Source organism: Elephas maximus, chromosome 1 (assembly GCF_024166365.1).
Source record: "Elephas maximus indicus isolate mEleMax1 chromosome 1, mEleMax1 primary haplotype, whole genome shotgun sequence".
Lineage (NCBI taxonomy): Eukaryota > Metazoa > Chordata > Mammalia > Proboscidea > Elephantidae > Elephas > Elephas maximus.
This window is the reverse complement of record NC_064819.1, coordinates 18,444,922-18,457,222: the sequence shown is the minus strand read 5'-3', so window position 1 is coordinate 18,457,222 and position 12,301 is coordinate 18,444,922. Positions and strand designations below refer to the sequence as shown.

Genomic DNA, 12,301 nt, shown 5'->3' with positions numbered 1-12,301 from the left:
AGATGTAACAAGCAACGTAATGTTCTTTATTTACTTATGTTTTCCAGAAAGCATCAGTTTCAGATGAAGGGGGGAGGGGGGCGCTGAATTAAGAGGAACTGTACCTTATTATTAGCTCAAGTGTCTTCTGTTCAAAGATGTTTACTATTTTAGGAGTATAGCAAAAATTCAAAACTTGAGACTTAGAGATGGTTTCTAGCTCAGCTACCCAATATGGTAGCCGCTAGCCATTCTTCAGTCACACTAGCCACATTTCAGGTACTCTGGCCACAGGTGGCTCATGGCTGGGGTAGTGGGCACAGAGGAGAACGTTTTGATGCTGCTCTACAGTGCTGCTTGGGGCTTATACTGGTCGCGGTTATGAATGTTGTTCATCAACAAGCCTCGCTGTGACTGGAATGTCACTGGGGAAAATTACTACCAAACAGTACATGTTATTCAACACAAGAAAACACAAGTTTATAAAGGCATTTAGTTTATTTTCAAAAAAATATTTTGCTAGAAGGGTTGAGTACTGTAATTTTACATGATAACAATCTTTAAATAAATTCCTTTTTCTGACCAACAGGTACCATTTAAGTGAACAGCTTGTCTAGGTCTGTTTTGTAACACCCAAATGCTAAGTAGCACTTCTCTGATGGTGTTCCCCAGGTCCTCTTGATTATTTACAGGCCAGGAGGCAGAGCTGAGCACATAACGACGCATGTGCTTAATAACTGCTGACTGAATTCTGTTTCTCAACATTATGAAGCAAAGCCACTGATGAATATATCTAATTCACACTATTAATACACCGTTTCTCGCCTGAAGGGTCTGACCCACCCAGAGCCTCCAGTACCTCTTCTAACCCAGCAAAGCAGTGAGCTACCACTGGAGAGGAAGGGCGGCTCAGCTTAGGCTAAGCCGGCTGTGTCCCAGTTAGGCCTGTTAGTGTTTTATCCCAACTGTGAATTCAAGGTGACCGGTGTTACTGATATTCAACGGTAAGTAGAAAATAAAATACAAAGCCAAAAAAGTCATTTGGGGATTGCTGGCAGCAGCTGCTGCTTTTCCCTTCTTTGTGAGGTTAAATGAAGGTTGATTCTCTGATTCTTGAGAGAACTACAAGCTGAACTGAATCTACACTCATGGCTAAAGATTTAATAAAGGGGAAAATTGCTGATAAGCTTGCTGATGGGAGGACTGGGCAGCTTGTTGAAGGCACATCGTAAGTGTACAAGTATACAAGGCCTGCACTCAACCTCAGAGGCATGAGATGTACCCACCCACCTGTGGGTACCCAAACAGTGCCAAGCTAGTGAGTAAAGCAATGCCTGTCTCTTTTACCAACAGACCAGAGTCTACTTCGAAAAGGACTGTGGCAAGGAAGCAATTACTGCAACATCAGGGCATTCTAACCTGGGGCTTAGGCTAAACGTAAGTCTACACCTAACCACAACAAGGGGCGGGGAAGTTTCACCAATGGCAGAGAAGCATTTTAAACAGACTTAAAATATTCAACATTTCAGCTAAACCATGCAGGACAATGCACCTCAATGTGCCCTATTAAGCTTGAACTGAAAGAGTAAGTGGATGTGGAAAGCTCCCTAAGGCTCTCAACACACATCCCTGTATGCCTCGATGCTGCCGTGAAGACCGTTTTCAGACAGAAGGAAATAGCTGGTCAAGCTCTGGGCACTGGCTACCATTCTTGCCAGAACAGTATTTTTCCTGTCTCTTCTGCATGCCTGGTTCCATCGGTGAGGAGGAGATACGAAAACACAAGACATTTTGACTTGACAGCCTAGTTTCTGGCTACTTTGGTACAGCACTCCTGTCACCACTGCTACCCGCCCCCCCCCCAAAAAGTTAAAAACCAGAGACAAATGTCTTGCATACACATATGCAAAGCCTTGTTTGCATAATTACCTCTGAAGACCTCAAGAACATCCACTCCACTTTAAACTGTCATATTTCCTAATGCTGATACCCCCTACCTGTAGCAGCATGAAGTGCCTCTAATCTCAGAACGTCTTCCCAGTGACTTTTGAAGCACAGTATGAAATACTGACCTGGTTTTCTATTAAGGAGTTTGAGTCTGGAGGACTCAGGAGAGGGAAGTGCTGGGGCTGTTAACCAACGTAAACACTGGTGTTGGTGCCTGGAATGTCCGGGGATGGGAAGCCTGCATGTAAACATGTTCTGACTCAACCCTTGACCACTGGCAGGCAGCCTCCTCTCAGCCCTACCTCAGGGCCAAGTTAAACTGCACATATTAGCTTTTAATTTGCAACACCCCACACCTAACTGGGCATAAATTCAAGTATCTTCTACCATTTACTTGGTATTTTTTTGTACAAGCTTCTGAGTTTCTTATGTACACATTTGTTGTTTTCCCCCCAGTTCAGAAAGGACAACTGGGTAGGTTAAACATGCATCTTTCCGTATTTCCTTTCCTTTCAAATATAGTACAAAAGGCAGATTCAAGATGCAAGGTCCATCACTTTAATCCTAATGCAGCTACGTGTAGGGACAGGGCTGCCTCTGCCTTTCCCCAGAAGAGGAGGTTCATTCATAGAAGGAAAGAAGACTCCTGGGCAGGAGGTAGGAGGAGTATCAGAGCGGGCAGGCAGAGCCTCAGGACCTGCACGTGGCTGCCAGCAAGAGCCATGAGAAGACTGTTTGCTGCTCCCATGGAATTAAGTCTTTATTACCTTCCCTCTTCTCTTCCCACCAACCTGCAAAAGACCTGAAGTCAGTTTTCAGTACATGAAGTTTAAAAAGTTCATTTTTTTAATTTATCATTCTCAATGTCCTTGTAATAGAAATGCATCTGGTAAATCTTAATTTCTTCCATAGGGAGGCCACACAAAGGAAGTGACAACTTGCAAATTACTCCTATAAAGGCAGAATGCTCATTTGCTGGACCACTAGTTTGATGGATGTTAAGTTTTTTAATGGGCCAAAACCGGGAAAATCCAGGACATTCAATGTCCCAGGAAAAGCCTTTATAAGATTTAGGCATTTGTTTCAATTCTTAAAACCGAGACTGCAGTCTCTCATTTGCCAAGGTAACGGGCCCCCAAGGTTGCTGCCTCTTTCTCACAGGAGAACAGGGTGTTGGAGGGCAACAGCATCCTCTTGGAGGGCAACAACAATACACCGGATTTCAAATGAAAGCTTGAAGGCTGCCCATTTGTCAGCGACAACTATCTGGTTCTCACTGCTGTCTGGTCTTGCTTTGCTTTGAAGCCACATACACTCTGTTCATCCCAGAGGGCAGGAGAGAACATTCATACCTTCACTTTTCCCAAAGCTGGCCCTGTGCTTAAAACAATTGTGCCCCCATGAACGGAATCGCACCAGTGAGCTTATGGCCACTCCCATCTCACCCTTCAAAAGGGAATGCATCTAGCTCTCCAAGACTCATGGAGAGGGAAGTCGGTGAAAAGTGCTGCTGGTAAAAACAAAACAAACTGGCTTTGTCAAAACCACTCCTAGCTACCCTTTTCCCCCAAGGAACATCTACCGTCTTAGAGTTAGGATGTATCAAAAAAACAGATCCTGCATTTTTAGGTTCTGGGATTAAATTTTAAACCTGTGTTCAGTTCACTTCTAACTAAGTTTCAAAAGCTGCACCAAATATACTAGGCTTGTTTTTTTTTGTTTGTTTTGTTTTTAATACTCTGCACTGCATGCTCTATCTGCATGCGTTTGGGTAATAAATATTAAATATGGGGGAAACGCGCGGAGTCCATAAAATTAAAAATGAGACCAAACAGAACATTAAAAATAGTACATGGTAGCTGGAGAAATGAAGAAGGGCAAAAATAAATTTGAGGTAACAAGAGTGGTCCAACGCCACTGATCAGAGTATCTGTAAAAATTCAAATAGGTGTTTGGAGATTCAAGTAACAAACCACCTGCTCCAACTTGGTCAGACTTCCCAAGAGTCCCTGGTGAGTCTCAGTCCATGAGCCGGCATTCACAGAGCTCCTTGTAAATCCTCTTCCGAACCCGGGGCATGTCTTCTTGTGAGAACTGGAAAGGCTGCTCTAAGGCGAGGCACTTGCAGTACTGCAAAGGGCCAGGAACACGTGAGCGGCATGTGGAGGGCGACCAGCCCCAGGTGCAGACCTAGCAGGGCCTAAGGCAGCATTTTACAATTTGTTCCAACCGGTAAAAGACATTGTTTTAAAACATTTTCCTCCAAATTAGGGTCAAGCTTCCAGGTAAGTGTATGCGAGCTTCCCTCCCTCCCCATCCAACACTGAAAGGACTTGGATTCCTCCTCAGGTGCAACCTGCTGAGAAGGCAGAGAGACCTAACACAGCCCTTAGGTGGGAACATGCATTTGTTTAGTAAACACCAGACATTCATAAGCCATGTGAGTGAGCCTATCTTCAAGAGATCTTTGCAAGTATCTAAAGTCATAGATCATATAGTCTAAGTTCCTTCATAAATGTAGTACAGAACAAAATTTCCGGGAGTGCTTTTAGACCTCTAAGGGAACCTACAGCATTAGAGAGCAATTTTTAAATGTGGCCCTTATTTGAAATCCCATTACTCTATGTCAGCAACCTCCAGGTTGCTTGCCAGTGGTTAAAAAAGACACAAACCCAGAAAAAGACACAAAGAACCATTAATTCTGCAAATATGGAGAAATTCGTGTCAGTCTCTAGTCTGGCTTACTAATAACCTCTGATAAGACCCAGATGATACCCAAGATCTAAAAAGGCAGGAACTACTGCTTCTCAACAACAGAAGGAAGAATACATACTCTGCTGCCTGTACACAGTGTCATGGACACATCACAGGGTCTCCCCCGTCTCCTCTCTCAACCCAGCAAGTTCAATTAACACCTTGCAAATTCTGAAAAACCAGTATTTGCTTACCTGGAGCACAAAGACTCCACAGTCACTGTCGTTTTTCTGTTGTGGAATACACTGAGGGAAAAACAAAGTGATCATTAAAAAAGACCAAGTGCTCCCCTGTAGATAAGAAAGCCTGCTTCATGGGAAAATGTGCAAGAGGAGGGAAAGCTGTCTGTCCAGGGCAGCTGGTGTACACCTCTGCTATCTTGTATCTTAAGTGTCTAGTTTTATGGAGATGTCTGGCCACATGGAAAGAGCTATCGAATGGCAACCACAATTTAGAGAACAACATTTTGCCTAAACACAAGAATGAGAAGTCAAATAAAATCCTATTTTTAAAACTTCCATTTGGATAATTAGTTTTGCTATCGATTCACTGACAATGGAATCAAAATGGAATTGTGGATTAGAACATATGCCCAGACTCTGAATACTTGGATGGTGACAACCCTGCTTAGCATTCTTCACTTTTCATCTCTTATTACATGATCTGTCTAATTCTTTGCAAGAAATCATGAAGGCAAGCAGTATGTTCTCAGAAGAACTGGTTACTATATTCTGCCTACAGTGAGAATATGAAAGGTCCTGAGCAAACTCCAGGGGACTCCCTGAGAATACCCGGGGATTCTGGTTGGGTGAATTCCAGAAGATTTTCAAGTTCAGTTCTGGTTTCACTAGGCTATTTAAAACACAAAACTCAAGTTTAAGATTTAACATTTGGTTCAGTTCAAAGATGAACAAATAAGTCTTCTTCCTCTGAGTTTGGGTTAAAGGCTCGTTTCAAGCCCCTGGCTCATCAACATGTGTCAGTGATCCAGACAGACCTGAGTTCAAGGACCTGACCTGGGGAGGGGGGGGGGTGAGGGGAGGTCACAACCTAGGCTTCAGCTTTCTCATCTATAGAGATGATGCTGATCCTTAACCGGCCCGCCTATCTCCCGGGTCTGCTTTGAGGCTCAAGTGAGATCAGGCATGCAAAAGCGCCTTGAAAACTATAAGCACCGACAATAAGGTGTAACACGTGCCATTTATGACACGACTGGTGCCTAGGCACTCTGGCCCATGTACGGCTTTAATGTCTGTGGGCCAAACAGTGGGCCTCCAGCTTGTGTTCAGATGGAAGCACTCAGGCCACTGTCTTCCCCAAATGCCTGGAAAGTAGCCAAGCACACTTGCTCCCTTCGTGGAACCAGTCATATGTGGGTCATCTGGAAAGAAGAGCCAGGAGGTAAGAGGCAGGTGCCACCAAAAAAAAAAAAAAAAATCATCAACAGACAACCACATCATTAGCAGCCGCCCCAGGGACGAAACGACAAAGGCCATTTGCTCCCAGCAAGCACCGGAAGTCGGAAGTCGGGCAGCCAGAGGATGACTACCACTAACGCAGGTTTATGCGGGCTCTGTGCTGCCTCTCTGGAGCCTTCGGGCTCTCTGTTGGCATCTTCGTCACCACTCTTCAAATGCTCTTAAGACAGCCACCCCTCAGGGTACTCCCTCCCCTTGACATGCCTGGGTTTTCATTTTATCACATACTTACCTTCGTAACAGCAGTCTGCCAACCCTGAAGAAACTCAGGTCTATTTTTTTCTCTGGCTTCAGTCAGCAAATACTTTCTTATATTCTGGTTAAAAAGAAACCACAACACAGATGCTGTGTTCCATCAGCTGGTGAAAAATTGAACCTGCCCATAGCAGATAGACACAAAGGGGGAGGCCGTGGCCCCATAATTGGGCAGAGTACACATTCAAGGGTTTAGAGCTGCAACTCTACTTCAGACCTCTCATTTCCTATTGTTAAGGACTCGGACCTTCCGTACTCAGGTACGCACCTCTACCATGGACACTGGTATTTAATTAGAGCTTTTTATCAGATGGTCAGCCTTATCCAGCAAGAAGTCAACTTGCTGCACCTGAAACGTAAATAAAATAAATACTGGCAAGACAAAAAGAAGGTCTTAATCACTGCCAGTGCTCAATGGAGGGAAGGACCCATGGCAGAAATCATCGAGAACCAAAACTAAATGAAAAACATTCCAGCCTTAGATAATAGCCTGCATTTTTGAGGGCTGCTGGTAAAGGTACCATTTGGTTTCTGGAAAGTTATACTTAAACCTGTTCTGGAGATCGAATCGAGTCAAGTCCACAGCTGAAATCTCTACTAAGATGATGCTCACTGGAGTTTATAATTTCCCTTATGCCAATCAACCTCTTTGTGCCTATCTCCCTCTACATCAAGGTTAAACTCAGAGGTTACACGAATTTACTAACACCCCCTCCAAAAGGCAGAGTAGAAGGAGAAGCTGCCTCTTTGGAAGAAAAAACATTCAGTGGAAGTAAATACTTAATAATTAACAAGGTATGACTCCATGCCGCCCTTCTCTCAACAAACAAGTTAACTTCAAATTCTTGGACTAAGAAGTATATGTATATTCATAAATAAAATATAGCCAAAAATGGCTTGTCCTTTAAAATGGTCACCTACTGTCAATAAATCTTTACTGAGCATCTACGATGTGTACAGTGCTGGGGACACAGTAGTCAATAAAGCTATTGGCATCCCTATTTTCACAGAACCTAACACCTATTTAGTGTTCAAAACATTTCCAGCTGGCTCTTTTGGAAATAGAGACCCCAACTCCTTTACAGCCATTTTTATGACCCCCTACATCCCTTAAAACAGAGCCTAGCCCACCTGTCTTGATGACAATATTTGGTTCTTAATGACTTCATGTTATCACCAAAAACAACTCTACTCTTAGGATCTTTTTGCAAATGTGTAAAATTATCAGGCCAATTATAATTTTTTGCTGAAAAGGTACAGAGAACTCTTTGTAGGAGAGCTTGGGCAAAAATTCAGAAGAAGAATTTTTCAATGGCCATGCAGAACCAAGCCCCAAATCATCTGGAATTGAATTAGAAAACACAATTTTGTTCAACAGCCATTTGCTCCCTGAAAGCAAATGCGCGTCTAGCCCCTCACTGAGTCTCCGGTGCCTGGTACAGTGCCTGGCACGGTGCAGCACCTCCTGGATGGAACTGTTTCCTGACACTCCTGCCCTCCTCTGCCTGTGACAACCTGATTCTTAAAGGCACTGATGCAGCTACACTGTTGTTTCTATCTTTTTAGGTTTGTCCAGAGAAGAGACGATACGGACAGGCTCTGGCAACTGGGGAGACGTGTTGGTTGAGAACTAAGCAAGGAATAAGGGAGAAGGGAACTAGAGAACTTACATCTGATATTGCTCCAACTATTCTGGGCAGGAGTAAGAGGACTCGGGGCCCAGCAGAATTCCTCATTGTTTTGTTTTTCTGGATTTCTTAGAACCAAAGACTTAGATTTTCAAAACCTGATTTTCCTTGTAATAACTTTTCTTTGTATTTAGTTTCTTAATTAAATTTTAATTATACATGTAATACATTAATGCATTCTCCTTGTAAAAAACTAAAATATCACAAAGCTAAAACCCCTTTAACTTAGTCCCATTCCTCTCCCCACTTCCCCAAAGGTAATCACTGATACCAAAATTGTGAGCATCCATCTGCTCCGTTTCTATGTATTTACACACACGTATACAGACGTATATTTGTATATACATACAAAATTTGTATATACATACAGTAAAAAAAAAAACAACCCAAGCCCACTGCTGCAGGGTCAATTCTGACTCATAGCAACCCTTTCGGACAGAGTAGAACTGCCCCACAGGGTCTCCAAGGCTGTAATCTTTATGGAAGCAGGTTGCCACATCTTTCTCCCGAGGAGCAGCTGGTGGTTCGAACTGCCGACCTTTAGGTTAGCAGCCAAGAGCTCAGCCACTGTGCCACCAGGGCTTACTACGCACACACACATAAGTATATATACACAAGTACGCATACATGTATTTTTTTCCATAAATGTATTATGCTGCATCATTCCACAACTTGCTTTTGAAACAACATATCTTGGGAATGTTTCCATGTAAGGATACAGAGATTTACTATATTGGTTTTAACTGCTATGGTCAGTTTAATAGTATGGATATACTATGATGTATTTAGCTATTCTCTTGGTAGAGCTAAATTTAGGTTGTTTTCAATTTTTCACTATTATAAATAATACTGCAATAAACATCCTGGGACATGCCCTATCTTTGTGTGCATATACAAGTTTGTTTCTGGAGTAGGTACCAAGAGAAAGAACTGGTACACAGAGGATACGCATCTTAATTTATAAGGCACTTGGAACTGATCAGAGTTGCAACTGTTCCCCCAAAGTGGCCATATCAATGTATATACCTCACCAGGAAACATGAGAATGCCTGTTTCCTTAAACCAAAAAAAAAAAAAACAAACTCATTGCTGTTGAGTAGACTCTGACTCACAATGACCTTACGGGACACAGTAGAGCTGCCCCACAGAGACTCCAGGGAGCGGCTGGTGGATTCAAACGGCCCGCTTTTTGGGTAGCAGCCGAGCGGAGCTCTTGACTACTGAGCCGCCAGTGCTCCCCTGATCCTTACACCCACGCAAGCACTTGACTACTGAGCCGCCAGTGCTCCCCTGATCCTTACACCCACGCAAGCACTTGACTACTGAGCCGCCAGTGCTCCCCTGATCCTTACACCCACGCAAGCACTTGACTACTGAGCCGCCAGTGCTCCCCTGATCCTTACACCCACGCAAACACTTGCATATCATCAAAATTTGATAATGGGCAAAACACGGCAGTCCCATGCAGTTTTAACTAGCATTTCCCGTATTTCTGGTGAGGCTGAGCATCTCACCATGTGCTTAAGGGATATTTGCATTTTTCCTAAAAATTACTTGTTTTATTCTTTGTCCATTTCTACTAGGTCCTTTTTTTTCTTATTCATTTGTAGGACGTTTATATATATATATATATATATTCTGGATAGTAACTGTCCATCTGTATGTAATCAAAAAATATTTTCTCCAAGTCTGCCACTTGTCTTTTAACTTGACGACAACCAGAAGTTTTAAATTATGATATGGTCCAATCTAGCAATCTGTTCCTTTCTATCTTTTGCTTTTTGGGTTTTACGTAAGAAGGCCTTCCCTACTCAAGAACATAACATTTTCTATATCTTATTCTAATACTTTTACAGTTTTGTGTTTTATATCTAGGTTTTTGTTTCATCTGGAATTTGTTTTTGAAAATAATACGAAGTAAGGATGTACACTCTTTCAAATGGACAGCTAATTTTCCCAATGCCATATATTGAGTAGCCAGTCCTTTCCCAAAGGAGTCCTGGTGGCACGACGGTTATGCACTCGGCTGCTAAACCAAACAGCAGTTCAAACCCATTCAGCAGCTTCACAGGAGAAAGGCCTGGCAATCTGTTCCCATAAAGATTACAGCTAGAAAAGCCTGTGGAGCAGTTCTACTGTTACATGGGGTTGCTATGAGTCGAAAAATTGACTCGACAGCAACCAACAATAAATTCCCACATATATACGAGTTATATCTGAATTTTCCATGCTGTTTCACCAATGAATTCGTCTATTCCTAGGCCAACACAAATGCAGTTTTAATTATGAAAACTCTGTAATATGTTTTGACATCTGGTACAGCAAATATTCCCTCACTTCTTCTAGTTCAAAATGGCTTTGGTATTCACACACAGGAATCCTGCATGTGAACTTAGGAGAAGCTTAACAGGTTCCGTTCACAATCCTGTTGGGAAATTGATTAGGATGGACATTGGTAGATACTAGTTTGGGGAGAATTGATCTCTTTCTAATATCGCGTCTGCCTTTCTCTCCATCTATTCAGATTTACTTAAGTAAAACTTCAGAGTTTTCATTATAGAGAACTCCACATTTCTTGCGAGGGTGTATTCTTGAGTGTTTGTTGCTTTTGTAAATGGAATCTTTGTTTTCAGTTACATTTTCTAACTGGTTCTTGCTAGTACAGAAAACCTGCTGATTTTTCTATGCTGCCTTAGTATCCAACCGTCTTGTTTAACTCTCATTAATTGAACACTAATATTTTAGGTCATAATTCATTCTACAAAAGTTGTTTTTAAGATTCAAGCCAATTTTAGCTCTAAGAGAAACTAAAGAAAACAATTTCTGTCTACATCCAAGATGTAGTTTTAAGGGAGAAGCAAAAAAAAAAAAAACAGTGATGAACTCCAAACAGAACACGTTATCTCAGAGGGGGACCCAGATCTTAGACAACTACCTCTCGCCACCTGAGGATTGCTTCCTAGTCCTTTTCTCTGCCAACGTTTCAGAGGGTTTTAAGTTTGGTTTTCATAACAAGAAACTTCCTTTATGGTACTTATTTCTGTTCTACCTAGAACTAAGATGATATTTGGTCAACCACAAGGTAAATGAAAAAACAGCAGTATATTAACTTACCTCTACACAAAACTTAAAATGAATGCCTTGGGAATCATAAAACGAAATTATTCGGTTAGACAGTGTCACAGTAATGAGAGACCAATGGACTTCCAGGTGAATAGGAATCAACAGAAGGCTCTTTTTAAACAAATCGACCTGATTAGGAAAAGAGAAAGAAATGCCGCTATCACCACAGGCCATCCAAACTAACAACAACAAGCATTGACCTTTGACATACCCAAGTCATAAAACCGAGAAGCAATAAAGCAAACATCTGAACTCAGGTCTTAAAGCCCATGCTTGTAACTACTAAGCTATAATATATAACAATAAGAAAACAAAAGATTTAGAAAGTACCGTTTCTTATTTTACCTATTAAACCTGTGCTTATCAACTGTCTAATGTGATTTGGCCCCTTATTTTTATGCTTAATTAACTTTCTTGTGCCCATATTAGAACTAACCTCCTCAGCTTGATTAGGAAGGAATCATGGTATTAGAAAACCGAACCAGCTATGAGCCCTCTGTTGCTCCACAGATTCGGTAAAGTAGCTAAGAGCATGGACTCAGATGTAAGACTGCTCAAGTTCAAATTGTAGCTCTTCCACTTCCTGACCAGAGGACTTTTTGGCATTTTTCTTCACCTCTTTGTGTCTTGATTTTCTCAACTACAAAATGCAGATAATAGTACCTACCTTACCAATTTGTAATGAAAATCTTATGGCCATGTAAAATGCACAGAATTGTAAAATGCATTATAAATCATCGATAAATCCTAGCTATTATCATTTTTTATTATCATTATTGATCATTCAACATCTCTCCCAGATGTTGAAATTGAGAAAAACATCCTTGCTAATCCTTTCCATCCTAATACATCCTTTACAATCCCAATGCATTCTCTACATAGTAATACGTTTCTTTTACAATCCAGAAATACTTGCTATTCCACTTAAAATCCTAGCTATGGATTGAATAATAAAGAAGCAGTTGCTCAATAAACATCTGTAAATGAGTAAATGAATTTTTTCCAGTATTTTTTAAGAGTATTTTAGTGACTCCTTGGGTTAAAACAATCAGAAAGGTTATTTTAAATTATATCAGA

General features: G+C 41.7%; 1 protein-coding gene across 5 annotated transcripts in view; it reads right to left on the bottom strand.

The window, feature by feature from the left end:
• Nucleotides 1–115: 115 nt before the first annotated feature.
• SENP5 (SUMO specific peptidase 5) overlaps nucleotides 116–12,301 on the bottom strand; it is a 69,067-nt gene continuing 56,881 nt past the window's right edge. The window contains exons 7-10 of one of the 5 annotated variants that reach the window (XM_049879673.1): nucleotides 11,216–11,353; nucleotides 6,391–6,474; nucleotides 4,875–4,925; nucleotides 116–4,056 (exon numbers count right to left, since the gene is read on the bottom strand). In XM_049879673.1, the coding sequence (XP_049735630.1) occupies nucleotides 3,946–4,056; nucleotides 4,875–4,925; nucleotides 6,391–6,474; nucleotides 11,216–11,353 (384 nt within the window). In that variant the 3' untranslated portion in view covers nucleotides 116–3,945. The remainder of the gene's footprint in view (nucleotides 4,057–4,874; nucleotides 4,926–6,390; nucleotides 6,475–11,215; nucleotides 11,354–12,301) is intronic. The other 4 variants (XM_049879682.1, XM_049879692.1, XM_049879700.1 and 1 more) reach the window with 4 other exon arrangements.